General features: G+C 40.5%; 1 protein-coding gene across 2 annotated transcripts in view; it reads left to right on the forward strand.

Moving 5' to 3' along the window:
* epas1b (endothelial PAS domain protein 1b) overlaps positions 1–19,640 on the forward strand; it is a 93,931-nt gene that overhangs the window by 25,662 nt on the left and 48,629 nt on the right. For both annotated transcript variants that reach the window (XM_062995976.1, XM_062995977.1), the window contains exon 2: positions 16,691–16,887. In XM_062995976.1, the coding sequence (XP_062852046.1) occupies positions 16,691–16,887 (197 nt within the window). The remainder of the gene's footprint in view (positions 1–16,690; positions 16,888–19,640) is intronic.

Raw genomic sequence — 19,640 nt, forward strand, 5'->3', positions numbered from 1 at the left:
AGTACATATCGGAGATCGTGTGTCCCTCAATGAAATGTAACTCCCCAACACCTGCTGCACTCATGCAGCCCCAGACCATGGCATTCCCACCACCATGCTTGACTGTAGGCATGACACACTTATCTTTGTACTCCTCACCTGATTGCCGCCACACATGCTTGAGACCATCTGAACCAAACAAATTAATCTTGGTCTCATCAGACCATAGGACATGGTTCCAGTAATCCATGTCCTTTGTTGACATGTCTTCAGCAAACTGTTTGTGGGCTTTCTTGTGTAGAGACTTCAGAAGAGGCTTCCTTCTGGGGTGACAGCCATGCAGACCAATTTGATGTAGTGTGCGGCGTATGGTCTGAGCACTGACAGGCTGACCCCCCACCTTTTCAATCTCTGCAGCAATGCTGACAGCACTCCTGCGCCTATCTTTCAAAGACAGCAGTTGGATGTGACGCTGAGCACGTGCACTCAGCTTCTTTGGACGACAAACGCGAGGTCTGTTCTGAGTGGACCCTGCTCTTTTAAAACGCTGGATGATCTTGGCCACTGTGCTGCAGCTCAGTTTCAGGGTGTTGGCATCTTCTTGTAGCCTTGGCCATCTTCATGTAGCGCAACAATTCGTCTTTTAAGATCCTCAGAGAGTTCTTTGCCATGAGGTGCCATGTTGGAACTTTCAGTGACCAGTATGAGAGAGTGTGAGAGCTGTACTACTAAATTGAACACACCTGCTCCCTATGCACACCTGAGACCTAGTAACACTAACAAATCACATGACATTTTGGAGGGAAAATGACAAGCAGTGCTCAATTTGGACATTTAGGGGTGTAGTCTCTTAGGGGTGTACTCACTTTTGTTGCCGGTGGTTTAGACATTAATGGCTGTATATTGAGTTATTTTGAGGGAAGAATAAATTTACACTGTTATATAAGCTGCACACAGACTACTTTTCATTGTGTCAAAGTGTCATTTTGTCAGTGTTGTCCCATGAAAAGATATACTTAAATATCTGCAGAAATGTGAGGGGTGTACTCACTTTTGTGATACACTGTATACTGTATTTACACAGTACAATAAAATTGATCAGTAAATACATTCAAAATCTTTCCTTTCTTTATTTATCAGTTGGGGACGGCACGGTGGCTCAGTGGGTAGCACTGTCGCCTCATAGCAAGAAGGTCCTGGGCTCGATCCCCAGGTGGGGCGGTCCGGGTCCTTTCTGTGTGGAGTTTGCATGTTCTCCCTGTGTCTGCGTGGGTTTCCTCCGGGAACTCCGGTTTCCTCCCACAGTCCAAAGACATTCAAGTGAGGTGAATTGGAAACACAAAATTGTCCATGACTGTGTTGGATATTAAACCTGTGAACTGATGAATCTTGTGTAATGAGTAACTACCGTTTCTGTCATGAATGTGTAAAAGTGTGTAAAACATGATGCTAAAATCCTAATAAATAAAATAAATAAATATTTATCAGTTTAATAAAAATGTATGAGAATTTACAAATTGTGTTTTACAAAGCATCCCAACTTTTCTGTAAATGGGTTTGTATTTATTTTATAACCACCAAGGGTTTAATGATCATGCTTTACCCACTGCTGCGTCATTCACATTAAAAGTGGTAACTCAGTGGTTAAAGAACTGGACTAGTGGTGAGATGATCTGTGGTAGCTACAAGTAGCAATTTTTGGGTCATTAAGCAAAACCCTGAACCGTAATTTTCTCACAGTTGTAAGTCACTGGATAAAAACATCTGGCAAATTCCATAAATGTAAATGTAAAAGAGCAATACGAAAATACACAGAACTGTCAAAATGATGTATTTCTACCACTACTTGGAAAGGGTTGTGTCTTTATTTCTCCTCTGGTATGTCTTGTATCTCTTGGTCCATCTGTTAGAGTTTGATTTGTATGTGCATAATGAAGTTTCTTTTAGGTGTGTGTTCTGATGACATAACACAATGTAGGGTAAAGGTTGTTGGAATGAACTGTCTGATCTCTTGTTTAGATAGCATTAATAGCTGATAAGTGAACTCTGAGGGCTCAGACTTTTTCCTGCTGTGAAATATTACTTCACCAAACGTTTGGCTCATGAGAGTAATACACAATAGAAAATGATAGAAGACATATTCTCTTGAAATCATTTTTAAACCTGGTTTACGCTTTGGTAAAATGGTTTCAAATAGCTGCCAGTTAGGGCTGGACGATATGGCAAAAATTTATATCACGATATAACTCCTAATTTTGGTCGATACTGTAAGGTTCTGTGGCGTTTGTGGGACTTACCACTCTTCCCCGACGTCACAGGCCTTACAGAGCAGTACTGAGCTAGGCCTTTAATAATAGGCCAGCTCGTTAGGGTGAACGACCTGCAGCTGCGGCTCCCTTATTTAAGGGCACGCCGCCTGGCTGCAGGCGTCGCACCTTCTGTCTTGTTTTCTCCTTTTGTTTTGGAAACGGCGGTGTCCGTGGGGACTGATTACAGCTCCTCCACGCTTCTTTTTTAGCCTTAGGAGGTACCCCCCGGTGGCATAAGGCCATCAGGGTGTGTAGACCGCAAGGTTAAGGTAATTAGCTTTTCTTTTACCTTCTTAGAAGTAGCGTGGTGCGATGTCGTGCAGTCCTCGTACTGTTTTTATTTTACCCGTTAGCATTTAGCATTAGCGGGTGAAGCCAGCCCCGTGACACGGCGCTGGTCCTCTCACCGCTAATGTCTTCCTAGCTAATCTAGCTGTGGTATTCGGCAACCGGTGGGTGGCGACTCGGTAAGACACTCGGTTGGTCTGCCAGCACCCCCGGTTCGAATTCGCACTAGGAGCTTGTGTAACTGTTTTGTTAACCGGTTCTCTTTACTCAGTTTTCATAACAGAGTGACTCTAGCTGCGGCTGATGACGGAGCCCTCTGTTTCCCCCGAACTTCGCCAGAGGCGATTTCGGGGTTTTTGTAGCTTAAAACAATTATTCTGGGATTCTGCAACCGCTGGGTGGCGACACCGCTAAGTGCGCGGCTGTACTGCCAGCTTCCCCGGTTCGAATCCGCACCCTTTTTGTGTGCTTTAACAGATTGGCTCTAGCTGCGGCTGATGAAGGAGCCGTCTGTTACCCCGAACTGCGCCAGAGGCGATTTCGGGGCTTTGTAGCTTAAAACATTTAGTCTGGGATTCTGCAACCGCTGGGTGGCGACACCGCCAAGCGCGTGGCCGTACTGCCAGCTCACCCGGTTCGAATCTGCACCCTTTTCGTGTGCTTTAACAGATTGGCTCTAGCTGCGGCTGATAACGGAGCCGTCTGTTACCTCGAACTGCGCCTGAGGCGATTTCGAGGCTTTGTAGCTTAAAATAATTGTAGCGCCTTAAGCGCATTTAGTCATCTGCTGTCCCCCGCTGCAGCAGCGCGCTGGTTACGCGCCCGGCTCTCACCCGAGCGGCCGGGGTTCGCGCCCAGCGTCTTTTAGTTTTCTTCTTTTCTTTTTGTTGCTGCCTGCATTCCCCAGCTGAAGTCCATCGGGGTTCCTTATGTTTGTTTTTGAGTTCTGTTTTGTGTGTGATGTTCTTTGTTTTTCTGTTAATAAATAAACTTTTGTTTAAGTTAACCTCCGCACTTGAGTCCTTTCTCTCCCACGTAACAGAAAGGTGCGACCATTTCTGGACTCAGTGGAGGACCCCCATTCTCTCCCAAGAAATTTTTTGGGGGGGCACTCCCTGGTTGCTTATAGCAACCTGGGGGAATCCCCCGGTTGCCTGTAGCAACCTGGGGGAACTGGACCGCTGGCTAGGGACCTCAGGAGAGGTCCCTTTAAGGAGGGGGTACTGTAAGGTTCTGTGGCGTTTGTGGGACTTACCACTCTTCCCCGACGTCACAGGCCTTACAGAGCAGTACTGAGCTAGGCCTTTAATAATAGGCCAGCTCGTTAGGGTGAACGACCTGCAGCTGCGGCTCCCTTATTTAAGGGCACGCCGCCTGGCTGCAGGCGTCGCACCTTCTGTCTTGTTTTCTCCTTTTGTTTTGGACACGGCGGTGTCCGTGGGGACTGATTACAGCTCCTCCACGCTTCTTTTTTAGCCTTAGGAGGTACCCCCCGGTGGCATAAGGCCATCAGGGTGTGTAGACCGCAAGGTTGAGGTAATTAGCTTTTCTTTTACCTTCTTAGAAGTAGCGTGGTGCGATGTCGTGCAGTCCTCGTACTGTTTTTATTTTACCCGTTAGCATTTAGCATTAGCGGGTGAAGCCAGCCCCGTGACACGGCGCTGGTCCTCTCACCGCTAATGTCTTCCTAGCTAATCTAGCTGTGGTATTCGGCAACCGGTGGGTGGCGACTCGGTAAGACACTCGGTTGGTCTGCCAGCACCCCCGGTTCGAATTCGCACTAGGAGCTTGTGTAACTGTTTTGTTAACCGGTTCTCTTTACTCAGTTTTCATAACAGAGTGGCTCTAGCTGCGGCTGATGACGGAGCCCTCTGTTTCCCCCGAACTTCGCCAGAGGCGATTTCGGGGTTTTTGTAGCTTAAAACAATTATTCTGGGATTCTGCAACCGCTGGGTGGCGACACCGCTAAGTGCGCGGCTGTACTGCCAGCTTCCCCGGTTCGAATCCGCACCCTTTTTGTGTGCTTTAACAGATTGGCTCTAGCTGCGGCTGATGAAGGAGCCGTCTGTTACCCCGAACTGCGCCAGAGGCGATTTCGGGGCTTTGTAGCTTAAAACATTTAGTCTGGGATTCTGCAACCGCTGGGTGGCGACAACGCCAAGCGCGTGGCCGTACTGCCAGCTCACCCGGTTCGAATCTGCACCCTTTTCGTGTGCTTTAACAGATTGGCTCTAGCTGCGGCTGATAACGGAGCCGTCTGTTACCTCGAACTGCGCCTGAGGCGATTTCGAGGCTTTGTAGCTTAAAATAATTGTAGCGCCTTAAGCGCATTTAGTCATCTGCTGTCCCCCGCTGCAGCAGCGCGCTGGTTACGCGCCCGGCTCTCACCCGAGCGGCCGGGGTTCGCGCCCAGCGTCTTTTAGTTTTCTTCTTTTCTTTTTGTTGCTGCCTGCATTCCCCAGCTGAAGTCCATCGGGGTTCCTTATGTTTGTTTTTGAGTTCTGTTTTGTGTGTGATGTTCTTTGTTTTTCTGTTAATAAATAAACTTTTATTTACTTTAACTCCGCGCTTGAGTCCTCCTTCCACCCACGTAACAGATACAATATAATTCCGATATCGATATGAATAATACAAATGTCAGAAAAACTGCCAGGAACACCAACATTGAAACCTGCGAACCTCTGAAAAATTTATTTGCAAAGTCTATGAAATCTCACCCTTTACAACTACATAATATTTTAGAAATATTAATAATAATAATAATAATAATAATACAAATAAATTAGCTTTTGTATACAGACAAAAACACGACATCATTCTCAAATAAACATAAGCTTTGACAATATATAATATAATATATTAACATATGTCTTAACCAGAGGTGGAAAGAGTACTAAAATATTGTACTCAAGTAAAAGTACTACTACTTTAATGAATTTTTACTTAAGTACGAGTAAAGTTACTAGTCTAAAAATCTACTCAAGTAAAAGGTAACTCATTTAAAATGTACTCAGAGTAAACGTTACTTAGTTACTTTATTAACAGCAGGGGGGTCTCTTCTGTGTAATGCAAACAGGACAAGTGGATATAAATCTCACAATAGTTGTTTTTAATTCAAATATAATAGAAGAAACATGTTGATACAACATTTAAAACATTTAGGGGTGTGTAATGTGTCATTTTAGTCCCATAAAACTTTTAAAAACTGTATAACCACTAGTGATGTGTTGTAGAATTATTTGAATCTATTGAACTCTGAAATAAACTGAAATAAAGGAATCGATTCGCACTTCTGGGAGTCGTTATGTACATATACGGCTCTTTAAAAGGAACCGAGACAAAAAATCTGACTCCCCGTCGCAGAATTCACTGCAGCAGTTTCCCAGACGCGATTTCTTTAGCGTTTATTATTTTACTCAGTAACGGATGTTATTTAAAATGTAGCGAATTACAATTCTTAATACAAAACATACTGTGAAACCTACTTTAAAAAGTATAAGTACACAAAAAACTAAAAAGTACACTCAATAAATAATCATATTTTGCCAGAGGCAATTTTAAGTTATTTAAGTACAAATAAATGAAAATACTTACTTAGGTAACTTGAGTTACTGTATACCTGCTCATTCAGGGGTGCAAAATTCTCCTGCATGTGCCTTTTTTTGTTAGTTTTGTAAGGTATTTTAGTTTTATTTAGGGCTGTCGAAGTTAACGCGATAATAACGCATTAACGCGATTTCAATTTAACGCGATTAAAAATAATAGTGCCGTTAACGCAAATTCTAGTTAATGTTGAGACTTGACTGGTAGAACTACAACGCTCGGTTACATTATGTTAACATTATGTTAAAACAAACGTTTTAATGTCGGACTTGCCACCGTTTTTCATTTGCGGTTTGTTAACATAATGTAACCGAGCGTTGTAGTGATGCACTTATAAATAAATAAATACACGCTATATTCACAAGTTGTCGGGAGCAGAACACTTTTATTAACTTATTCTGTTAAGGTACCAAATACCGGAAAGCTGAGTCAAGCACGTTAGTCCATGAACTATGGAAGCTCCAAAGGGTCAAAACACACTCACTTCGTGTAGAAACGGCCATCAAACCATTGTCACAATACAACCACAGAAAAGTCTGTTACAATAACTACACCTTATCCCACCTAAAGCACCGCTGATCTACAATGTTTGCTGATGGAGAAATTCTAAACTACAATCTGACATTTACTGCCTAGTATGTGAGTGAATAAAACTCCCTTACAGTTTTCTCTTGTCCCAGCAGTTTTTAACATCAGTACATTTAGCATAAAATGTGTTCACCATTTTAATTGTAACATTTCACATAAAAATCCTTGTTTTCTATAACATTTACACAGATTTTTTTTAATGCGATTAATCGCGATTAACTATATGAAATTCTGAGATTAATCGCGATTAAAAATTGTAATCGTTTGACAGCCCTAGTTTTATTGCATTGCCTCCGAAAGGAATGTTATAAATCGATGTTTCAAACACACACACACACACACATATAACTGTCAGCTCATTTCATAACAGTGCATATACTAAAATAGATGGAAGTTACTGATGCATCCTTATTGGAATGTGCTAACAAAGCTGTGCACTTTAAAATGAAAACACAGGCTCACAAATGCTTTGTCTTTAACAACACAATATGTCCTAGACGTGCTTTTTGCTGACTCAGTAAAGATGCAGTCAAGGCCGCTACATAAATTTCAAGTCAAGTCAAAGTCAAGTCAAAACTACATATCAAATCCATAAATTTGCTTGTTTTTCCTCACCATAATGTGATGTGTTGTAGAATTATTTGAATCTATTGAACTCTGAAATAAACTGAAATAAAGGAATCGATTCGCACTTCTGGCAGTCGTTATGTACATATACGGCTCTTTAAAAGGAACCGAGACAAAAAATCTGACTCCCCGTCGCAGAATTCACTGCAGCAGTTTCCCAGACGCGATTTCTTTAGCGTTTATTATTTTACTCAGTAACGGATGTTATTTAAAATGTAGCGAATTACAATTCTTAATACAAAACATACTGTGAAACCTACTTTAAAAAGTATAAGTACACAAAAAACTAAAAAGTACACTCAATTACAGTAATGCGAGTAAATGTAATTCGTTACTTTCCACCTCTGGTCTTAACTAACTTTAATCCACAACATGGACTGATTATTATTTGTATGTAAACATTTTCGAACAAAAGTGCTCAACCAGGATAAAGAATATAAAAAGTGCTTAAGAGTTGCTGCAGAATTTGCTGCAGCAGATGTTGTGCTTAAAGAATACAGAAAAAAAGAGTCTAGTCTTTCCTCTCTTATCAACTATTTCTACTGCTTCTTTTTTAACTGTGGATGCTCGTTCACTCACAGCTGTTGAACTCATTTAGCCGCTAATATCCAGCGTGTTGTAGCGGAGTGTAATCAGAGCGGTAACGCTGAGCACTGGCTTCGTGCACTGTGGCGTACGTCATCACGCACTTACGAAATGTATATCGATCGAATTTGTTTAAAAATCATATCACCGTTATTGAAACATTTTCTATCGCGATATATATCGATATCGAATTATTGTCCAGAACTACTGCCAGTAATGCACTTTTGATGTCTGTCATCCTTAAAACAAGAAGATGGACAGTAAACATGCAGTAGGATAAGTAAACATGATGTCTGTCAAATTCTGGCATTCTTTAACAGGTATAAGGGTGTTCTGTGCTGGAGAATCTCACACAGTCATTGATGTTTTTGGCAAAATCTTAAAAGAAATGTGCTTTACAACATTTACTCTACAAAAACCTGTATAGAAGCACTGGCACAGGTAAAGAGGGGCACTGCTGGAGCCTGGTTATGTGTTCACAGTGCCATTTTAGAAAGTTTATTTCTTCGTTAAATATTGCCAGGGGAAGCATGTTGGCTCAGTGGGTAGCACTGTCGCCTCAATGCAAAAAGGTCCTGGGTTCGATCCCCAGGTGGGGCGGTCCGGGTCCTTTCTGTGTGGAGTTTGCATGTTCTCGCTGTGTCTGCATGGGTTTCCTCCTGGAGCTCTGGTTTCCTCCCACAGTCAAATGTGCAAGTGAGGTGAATTGGAGATACAAAATTGTCCATGACTGTGTTTGACATTAAACTTGTGAAGTGATGAATCTTGTGTAATGATAACTACCGTTTCTGTCATTAATGTAACCAAAGTGTGTAAAACAACGAGGTTAAAAACCTAATAAATACAATAAATAAATAATCATATTTTGCCAGAGGCAATTTTAAGTTATTTAAGTACAAATAAATGAAAATACTTACTTAGGTAACTTGAGTTACTGTATACCTGCTCATTCAGGGGTGCAAAATTCTCCTGCATGTGCCTTTTTTTGTTAGTTTTGTAAGGTATTTTAGTTTTATTGCATTGCCTCCGAAAGGAATGTTATAAATCGATGTTTCAAACACACACACACACACACACACACACACACACACACACACACACACACACACACACACACATATAACTGTCAGCTCATTTCATAACAGTGCATATACTAAAATAGATGGAAGTTACTGATGCATCCTTATTGGAATGTGCTAACAAAGCTGTGCACTTTAAAATGAAAACACAGGCTCACAAATGCTTTGTCTTTAACAACACAATATGTCCTAGACGTGCTTTTTGCTGACTCAGTAAAGATGCAGTCAAGGCCGCTACATAAATTTCAAGTCAAGTCAAAGTCAAGTCAAAACTACATATCAAATCCATAAATTTGCTTGTTTTTCCTCACCATAAATAAAACATAGTAGAATAAGAGTTTAATAGAGAAGGTTTATTACTATTTAATACAGACTAGAGCTGTAGAATTAAACTCAGCTTACAGTTTGATTTAATTTACAATACAAAGTTAAGGATTCTATATTCTTATGATTCAAATAAACGTAATATTAAAAAAAGATTGTGCACCGGTCAGTCTGTTACGCTAGCCCACCAACGCTGAGATCTGAGCTGGAATCTTATCAGTGCTATCATCTAGCCAGGAATCTACACATACATGATTAACTTAGCCATGTCTGGGGATTGGAGAAAGGATGGCCAAGGAACTGAAATGGATCACCTTCCTGTCCAGGATATTCCTGCCTCTATCTGTCTGTCTGTCTGTCTGTCTGTCTGTCCATCCATCCATCCTTTCACCCATCCTTCCACCCACCCATCCATCCGTCCATCCATCCATCCATCTTTCCATCCATCCATCCTTTCACCCATCCTTCCACCCACCCATCCATCCATCTTTCCATCCATCCATCTTTTCACCCATCCTTCCACCCATCCATCCATCCATCTTTCCATCCATCCATCCATCCATCCATCCATCTTTCCATCCATCTTTCCATCCATCCATCCATCTTTCCATCCATCCATCCATCTTTCCATCCATCCATCCATCCATCTTTCCATCCATCCATCCATCCAGCTTTCCATCCATCCATCCATCCATCCATCTTTCCATCCATCCATCCATCCATCTTTCCATCCATCCATCCATCTTTCTATCCATCCATCCATCTTTCCATCCATCTTTCCATCCATCCATCCATCCATCTATCCATCCATTCATCCATCCATCTTTCCATCCATCCATCCATCCATCCACCCATCCATCCACCCATCCACCCACCCATCAGAGAGAAAGAGCCCTGTTTTTTAAATATTCTCTCCAGCATTTGTGTTGTTAACTAACTGTTAAATCCCAGTAAAGGATTTAGACTCAACATGTGGCCAAAAATTTTTTATCTATAAAATGCTTGTTCAGTCCCTGAGTTAGTCTTAAAAAAAAGATAGCTCTGTCAACATATTTCAGTGGAACAAATGAACAGTCCTCCCCCATACAGTTATACAGATTCTTATTCATTCGTTGTCTGTTTACCACCGCTTTATTCTGCTTAGGGTTGCTGTGGGTCAGATTTATAGGGCGAAAGGTAAAAACCACCCCAGACAGGTCGTCACACACACACAGGGCAATTTTTAGTAGCTTCAGTTGCCCTGACTACATGACTTTGGACCTGGAGGAAAACGGAGCTCCCGGAGGAAGCCCACACTGACACAGGGAAAACATGCAAACTCCACACAGAAAGGACCCTAGTTCAGCCAGGGAATCAAACCCAGGCTCTTTTGCTGCGCCACTGTGCCACCTATAGAAATGTTAGAGAGTTTAAATCCCATATCACCAGATTGTATATTATTATTAGGATAGAATTAGTGATTAGATGAATCTGTGCCAGCATCTGGAGGCCAGGTTGTTTGATATGTAACCTAAGCCATTCCATGTTTACATGTGTGGGCCTGCTGCCTGGCTAAAAGTAAACAGTTCTTAGCACTGAGCAAAGCTAAATGGAGGTAAGTGTTTTTGTACTGTTAGATGTGCAAGATGAGGACAAATTGGGGTTGTTTCTTGGCAACAGATGATTGCTTGTTTTGGTGTGTGTGTGTGTGTGTGTGCGTCACTTATAGCTTCATCATAGCCAGGGTGAGTCTTTGGTACCTGTAAACACAACTGGGATTACAACTAGGGAGAATTTAGAGTAGCCAATGTACCTCCTGCCTGTTTTGGAAAGGTGGGAGAAGATATCCTGCACTTACATCTAACCGATGCAAGAACGTCTAACAGACCGTGCCTGAGGTCAAAGATTAAATACCTGTCCCAAAGTTCCTGGTGCTCCGTGGCCCATGTTACACTAGTGGTGTTTGTCACTTATAAACACCACTGGTGCAAGTGGAAAAATACATTTTTGACAGTTATTACTCATTTTTAACGATGTGACGACTACAGGGTAATGAGAAACTAGGTTCAAACCTTACATCTGGTCACTGTATGTGTGGAGTTTGGCATGTTTACCTAATATCCACATGGGTTTCTTTTGTGTACTTTGGTTTCCCTCCTCTCCCCAAGTATAATCCTTCTAAGTGTGTGAGTGTATGGAAAAGTGTTAAATGCCATGTGATAGATTAGCCCCCATTTTATAGATTCTTGGCCCAGTATTTTTGGGAAGAGGCACCAAGTTCTACATCAGACTCAATGTGATTAGGATTATGTCAAAAAGAATTATCACGATAATTTGGCCCAGACAGTGTTATAAACTGTATAGTCCAATAACATTCACAGATCATTCTTTATAAGTTTAATAAATAAATATACACAGTGCAACTACACAAACACTGTCCAAAATTACAGTGAAAATAAGAACCATTAACTTTGGGGGCTTATTTGTGCTGATTTGGTTGCATTGCCTTGATGCCATAATTCACCTTTATGTACCTGTGTCATGGTTCCCTCGGTGGGTAGCACAGTCGCCTCACAGCAACAAGGTCCTGGGTTCAATTCCCAGGTGAAGCGGTCTGGGTCCTTTCTGTGTGGAGTTTGCATGTTCTTACCTTATCTGTGTGGGTTTCCTCTGGGAGCTCCTGTTTCGTCCCACAGTCTAAAGACGTGCAAGTGAGGTGAATTGGAGACACTGAATTGCCTTATAGGTGAATGGGTGTGTGTGTGTATGTGTGTGTGTGTGTCTGCCCTGCGATAGACTGGCTTCCCATCCATGGTGTTACTATGTGCCTTGCGCCCAAGCTGGGATAGGCTCCAGCACCCCCCACCACCACCACCACCACGACCCTAATTGGATAAGCAGTTAAGAAAGTGAGTGAGTGAGTACTTTTACATCGACTTGCTGGTACTAATCCCCATACAAAAATCGGTAGATCTTAAACAGGGCGGCACGGTGGCTCAGTGGGTAACATTGTCGCCTCACATCAAGAAGGTCCTGGGTTCGATTCACAGGTGGGACGGTCCGGGTCCTTTCTGTGTGGAGTTTGCATGTTCTTTCCGTGTCTGTGCGGGTTTCCTCCTGGTGCTCCGGTTTCCTCCCACAGTCCAAAGACATGCAAGTGAGATGAATTGGAGAAATAGAATTGTCCATGACTGTGTGTGACATAAAAGACTTAAATTGATCCTGTCATGAATGTAACCAAAGTGTAAACATGACGTTAAAATTCTAATAAATAAAAAAATAAATACTGACTGAGGAGAAGAAGTATGGTTTTAATAACATGTTTTAACACCGTTTTACCCTGGTAGGAGTCGTGGTTGGCCTGGTTTTTCCAGAATCACTAAGTGAAAGCAATGACACACCCGGGACAGATTGCCAATCCTTTGCGGAGCCACGAATACTCCCCCCCCTTCCTCAGACATAGCTTATAGTGTCTGTGTGTAGATGCCCGACCGGCTGACAGCACTGCTGGGGATAAGAACCCTGGATCCCAGCAGTAGTGCGCTAACATAGTTTACCCTGCACCTCCTGAGTGCCAATTTAACCAAACATACAAAAACTTTTGTTCTTGTTCTGTTACAAGCAAAATGTTTCATCATAATAGTGTGAACCTGTCAAGGATGTTCAATGTTATAAGAACGTTCCATTAATGTCATAATATGAATGCTAGTTTGTAACTTTCTGATGAACAGGCTTTTAAATAACATTAGCCAAATGTTTTTTTTTTGTCTCAAAGAGAGCAGCAATGGTATCTAGTACTTTAAGGAGAAAGTAAAAAAGTGTGTGTGTTCGTTTACCACCTGCCGGACACTGGCTTGGACTCCACAGACTGGGTTTCGAGTCTGCCATGTAAAAGCTCTGAGAGTAGCTGTGATGAATGAGAAATAGCCTTTCAACCTGCCATCTGGCTCTCACATGCTCAAAGAGGCTCTTATGTTCTACGATCAAATAAAATAGTATTAATAATGTCATAAATACACATGTTCTGATCAGACACATGTGTTCAGGTGTATTTACGTGCTTTTGGGATTAGTAAATCTTATTGATAATCTCTGGGTAAGACAGTTTTGTCTGTTTGCTTGTTTTGTCTCTGATCTGTTTGAGCTGGGAGAGAGATTGATGTTCTAGAAACATCATACACTGGGCACTGATCTGCTTTAAAGGAGGAAATATATGAGACGCAGTAAGGGAGTTAAAATTTGAGTTTTTAGTAACCTTTATTTTCTCTATCACACTGGTGTTCTCACTAAAGTGGACTAATAGGAATAAATTGCACATTACAGGAATGGAACAAGCACCTCTGTGACCCAAATTTAACAAAATTTCTGCATTTACTGACCTAGGGTTGCCATTAAAAACACAAAGCACAAAAATGGATCCCCCAGCATGGGATAGTATTAATATGGTCTAATTGATCTGGACAAATGTTTTTTTGGAGAAAGTTGAAAAATGCCTAACCAACAACAGCCTATTTACGAAATCCATAATGGTACAGGTGGACATCTGGTGGAAATCATTAGTTCTAAAGGTTGCTTTGACTGGTCTTTTAAAAATCTCCTAGATAATAGCTGGTTTAGATAAACTGTTGAAATTCATTTGTGCAGACCTTGCAAAACTGTTTCACCAGGAGGAGTAAGGATAGATGGCATATAGAGTCTTGTATCAGCCATTAGATTTAAGGAAATTTGCTGGACCAGGTGTGCCAAATGGTGCCAACATTTTTTTGTCGTTCTATATTTCAAGTTGTTAATTTCCTCATATACACCGATGAGGCATAACATTATGACCACGGTCAGGTGAGGTGAATAACACTGATTATCTTTTCATCAAGGCACCTGTTAGTGGGTGGGATATATTAGGCAGCAAGTGAACATTTTATCCTCAAATTTGATGTGTTAGAAGCAGGAAAAATGGGCAAGCGTAAGGATTTGAAGAAGTTTGACAAGGGCCAAATTATGATGGCCAGACGATTGGGTCAGAGCATCTTCAAAACTCCAAAAAGCTGTCTGGTGTTCCCGGTAGGGCTGGGCGATTTTCACGATTAATTCGGTTAATTCGAATGAACGTTTTCACCCGATGTTAGAATGTGACAATCGCGATTGTTCACATACTTTATATTTTAATTAAAATACCAACATGTCACGAAGCAGAAACTGACCAGACGCTCACGGAATATAAATCAGGGAAAGTTTAATATAAAAAGGGCGAAAACAGTGTCCAAAACCAGCGAAAACCAAAACAGTAAACGGAAGACAACAAGGATTATACACGGTAACGGTTAGATTCAGTAATAAGGAGCGCAAACACGATCTGCAAAACGAGACACAAACAGAAGAGTTTAATTAAGATTCACTGAATCAAACACCGCTGAACTGAATCAAAATACGGAGCCGATGAGAGCGATCAGGCTGGAAAGTAACGAATTACATTTACTCGCGTTACTGTAATTGAGTCGTTTTTGTGTACTTGTACTTTTTAAAGTAGATTTTACAGCCTGTAATTTTACTTTTACTTAAGTAAGTTTTGTACTAAGAATTGTAATTCGCTACATTTTAAATCACATCCGTTACTGAGTAAAAAAATCGCGTCTGGGAAACTGCTGCAGTGAATTCTGCGATAGGGAGTCGGATCTTTTGTCTCGGTTCCTTTTAAAGAGCCGTATGTATGTAACGACTCCCAAATGCGCGAATCGATTTTGGCTTAAAGGGCCGTTCAATAGAATCGAATCATTCTACGACACATAATAGTGGTTAATACAGTTTGAAAGTTTTATGGGACTAAAATGACACATTACACATCCTTAAATGTTTAAAATGTTGTATCCACCCCCCAAATAACAAGAGGACAAAATTAAAGCTGAGCTGAGTGATCACTTGATGCCCCCCCATGTAGATACTGATACAGACTCACTCAGTGGTGGAAACAGCACAGTAAAGGCTCGTGTTCCTTTTAAGAAACCTGTAAAGAACTTTTTGTAGTTTTTTTCCTAATGTAAGGAGGTTCTGCTGAACATTATTTAAAATTAAAGTTGTTTGTGAGCTATTCTTAGATATAGATAGATAAGGATATAGATAATTTAGATCTATTTTGTTTTAATTATTGATATCGTTATTGTTATAAAGTTTGAGTCCCTTAAAAGGATAATTATAGGTGGTGCTGTTACTATTTTTGCACTTCTGCAGCCTTTAATTACAATGCAAAAAAAGAAATTTGAGTCTTATTTTAATTGCATTATACAAGAACAAAAAAAATCGAAATCGTAATCGACAATCGGCTATAATTTTAAAATAATCGAGATTTTTTTTTTGTGCAAAATCGCCCAGCCCTAGTTCCCGGTCTACAGTGTTTAGTATCTATCAAAAGTGGTCCAAGGAAGGAACAGTGGTAAACCGGCAACAAGGTAATGTAGCTCAAATTGCTGAAGAAGATAATGCTGGTTCTGATTGAAAGGTGTCAGAATACACAGTGTATCACAGTTGCAGGGCTGTTTTGTATATACGTATATATGCTGCAAACATTTATAAAAAGTGATGTGATGAAAAGTCAAGCACCTTTCATGACCTCCCCAAATATTTATTTTGCAACATAAAACTTATATGGAAAGTTCTGGAAGTAAAGCTTGACCTTCTACATCCCTTAAACAATTAAGTGTTTTTGTTTGTTGCTCCAACATGCCACCAAAACCATTAAGGACTAACATGACGACAAAATGCATATTATTTAAAATGATACAATTTCATCTTTTAAATAAATTTAACTGGTTAGTTTAAAATGATCAGTCATCTTGTTGTATTAAACTCAACAGACAAGTGCCTGAACCCAGATCTAGAAGATTCCACAGAGCTTTATCATCTATTCTGTCAGCTATGAAGCAAGATAGAAGCAGGAGAAAAATAATCTCTTTGGTAATAGGTAATGCCGATAACACAAAGACTTGAACCGAGACTCGAGACTCTATGGTTGTATAGAATCAATATTTTCTATATTGGTAAAATATTGTGAAATTATTTGTTCATCTTTTTTTTTTATTACTGTCTGTAATTGGTTCTTCAATGTATTTGTGTTTTTTGTTAGTTTTTAGGTACTTTGGTTTTTTCTCATCTCTTAAAATATTAAATTGATCCCTAGCTGTGAGTGAAGTAAATGAATGTGTGGGTGTGTGTCACCATGTTACAGATTGGCACCCTGTTCATTGTGTAATTGTGATTATAAAATAATTAAATGTTTTCTATTAATAATCTGTTGTTTACACTTGACTACATTAGTCCTTCCCTTTTTTTTATTCTATAGGAGCACGTCAGAGCGGCGTAAGGAGAAATCTCGTGATGCGGCCCGTTGCAGACGCAGTAAGGAGACAGAGGTGTTCTACGAGCTGGCGCACCAGTTACCCCTGCCTCACAGTGTTAGCTCCCACCTGGACAAAGCCTCCATCATGAGACTGGCCATCAGCTTCCTTCGAACATGCAAAATTCTAACTACAGGAGCAGGTATGAACTGGCTAGGTGCTGGTACTCCAAATGTTTTGTTATTTGCCTTTATTTATGCATTTAACTGTATTACATTCACATTTCAGTTAAAAAAAATAAAGAGTACATACAGTTGTATGCCATATATGCCAGTCCTTACATGTCACCTTACATGTCACTTCCCCCTTCACCTTAAACATATTTAAGTACTCACTGTAGGTTTTTTTATATAACTTGATTTGGTATTTTAAAGCTTTATAATGTTTGTGTTTTTAATTATTTTTGTAATTATGAGTATCATGAACCCCCTTCTCCAATATGTAAATGAAATTATGGACAAATTAAATCTTTTAAAATATTGATTTAACGAGTAACTGGCTATGATATGAAATATGAAATATGTTTGTAGGTGGCATTCAAAACCAGTAATGGTGTTTTGTCAAGCAAAGTTGTAGTAGCATTGTACACAAGGTTCTACACTCTAACTAACTATGAACTATGTTTCCTTATTGGGTTTTGGAATAGCTAAATCAAGCTAAATCTGAGTTTTAGGAATGACCTCAGCCCAACCACTTATCTTAACCCTATTGAAAATATATGTAATGAAAGGACAAGTTTGTCCCAGTTAATAAATCCCATCAGTTTTTTTAAGGAAAGTAGATAAAGATCCAGTAGTTTGTTGGCAATCAAAAAATCACTCCTCAACACTCTTCCTTTATTTTGGGTTTCGGAATGGCTAAATAAAGCCAGATCTAAGCTTTTGGAAAGACCTCAGCTTAACCTCCTACTTTTACCCTGTTAAAACTATATGTAATGGAAATACAAGGAAATACTATGGCAAATAAAGATCCAGTAGTTTGTTGGCAATTGAAAGATCAAAAGGGCATTTGTAACCTAGTGGTTAAGGTATTGGAGTAATAAAAAGGTTGCTGGTTCAAGCCCCACCACTGCCAGGTCACCACTGTTGGGCCCTTGAGCAAGGCCCTAAACCTTCAATTGTTTAGACAATATACTGTCACAGTACTGTAAGTTGCTTTGGATAATAGCGTCGGCTAAATGCCGAAAATGTAAATGTAAATATATTTTACCCTTTTGACTGCTTCCTTATTTAAAGGTTGCCCCAGCAGAGCATTCTGGCCTGCATACTTTTTTCTGGCACAGTTTTACCCTGGATGTCCTTCCTGACACAACCCCCTTTAGTTTTTTAACGCTGAGGCTTGGGACCGGCACTGAGAGCACACTGACAAGTGCACCTTTTCATGTCTAGGCCCTTCTTACAGCTATAACCAATCATGTCTGTGTAGACACCCAACCAGTCGATAGCACCGCTGAGATTCGAACTCCAGGTCTTAACAGTAGTAGGAGGGTTTTGTAATTTTTAGTATGGACAAAGAAGTATTACAATCATTTAATCACAGAAAAATAAACAGCAATCAAATTACTTAAGAAAACCATTGTCAGTTAACACAGTCCACCAAGAACCGAACCAAAAGACAGTGGAAACATGTTATGTGGTGTGACACGTGGCATTCCAGATCTGTCTCCTATTGGAAATGTATGCTGCAGCATAAAGAGGACAATCAGACAATAATGACCACCCGTTAACCTGTTGACTGTTGAGCAACACTTGTATCAAGCAAGAATGGAACTGTCCCCAGTTCCCAAACCATTAAACAGTCTTATTAATAGGAAAGGTAATTGAACACAGTGTTAAACACGCCTCTGTCCCAACTTTTCTGACTGTGTCAGAGGCATCTTATTATAATATGTGGCTTGGGATGCAGTGCATTTTGATTACTTCTGTTACCTTCGAATTTGCTTGAAGTTTTGTACCGTTTCTATATTGAATAAGCCTAATTCCTCTCAGATGTTTCTTAAGACGCGTATGTTCTTTCAGAGATCATGTCTAATTCTGTAAAGCTAACTAATGCTTATTTTTGCTTCACCTAAAAAGGCCATTTAGTTATGCAGTGACCTGCTAGCAAAGCCAAGAACTTCCACATACTTTCTGGAAGTTTCTTTTGCAGTGGTGGAAAGGCTATAGGAAGTGTGTGTGTGTGTGTGTGTGTGTGCGTGTGTGTGTGTGTGTAACTCTTCTATTGTTTGCATTGTCTTGATTATAAAATTAGAATTACGGAAGCCAGATAAAGGAACGTTTATGTTCCATCCTGTTTAGTCAGCTTTTACACCAAGGTGGGAGCAGAATCACTTTTGCTTCTGCATTTTCCCCCTTTACCCCTTTGATAAGTAGCATATTTAAATATATCCATCATGTTCTAACTAAAGACAGACATATGATCTGCAAATACATGAAGTAAGAGAGTTTTAGGTAGAGAATGGCAGCTTTGTAATTGTGAAGATGGCACATCAGATAACGTTATCAGATCCCATGTGCCGGGAGCATGAGCGGTGCTTTCTCTAAGTTTTGGGCCAGTCAAAACACCAGCCTGTCCTGGCGCCATCGACTCTTCACTTCACCTCATACCACCCTACCTTCATTGAGGGTGCTAGGGAAACACCGCTTACATAAGAGCAAGATCACACAGTTATGTAAAGGCGTGAGTCACTGCACAATTTTTTTTAACTAAGTATTTTTACCTTAGTGAAGAAAGCAGCATGAGAACCAAAAATATTAGGACAGCAAGATGAAATTGGCTTTGCTTATGGGTTACTTATATATACACTGATCAGCCATAACATTAAAACCACCTCCTTGTTTCTACACTCACTGTCCATTTTATCAGCTCCACTGTAGTCCATCTGTTTCTCTACAT

The sequence above is a fragment of the Trichomycterus rosablanca genome, chromosome 5, assembly GCF_030014385.1.
Source record: "Trichomycterus rosablanca isolate fTriRos1 chromosome 5, fTriRos1.hap1, whole genome shotgun sequence".
Taxonomy (NCBI): domain Eukaryota; kingdom Metazoa; phylum Chordata; class Actinopteri; order Siluriformes; family Trichomycteridae; genus Trichomycterus; species Trichomycterus rosablanca.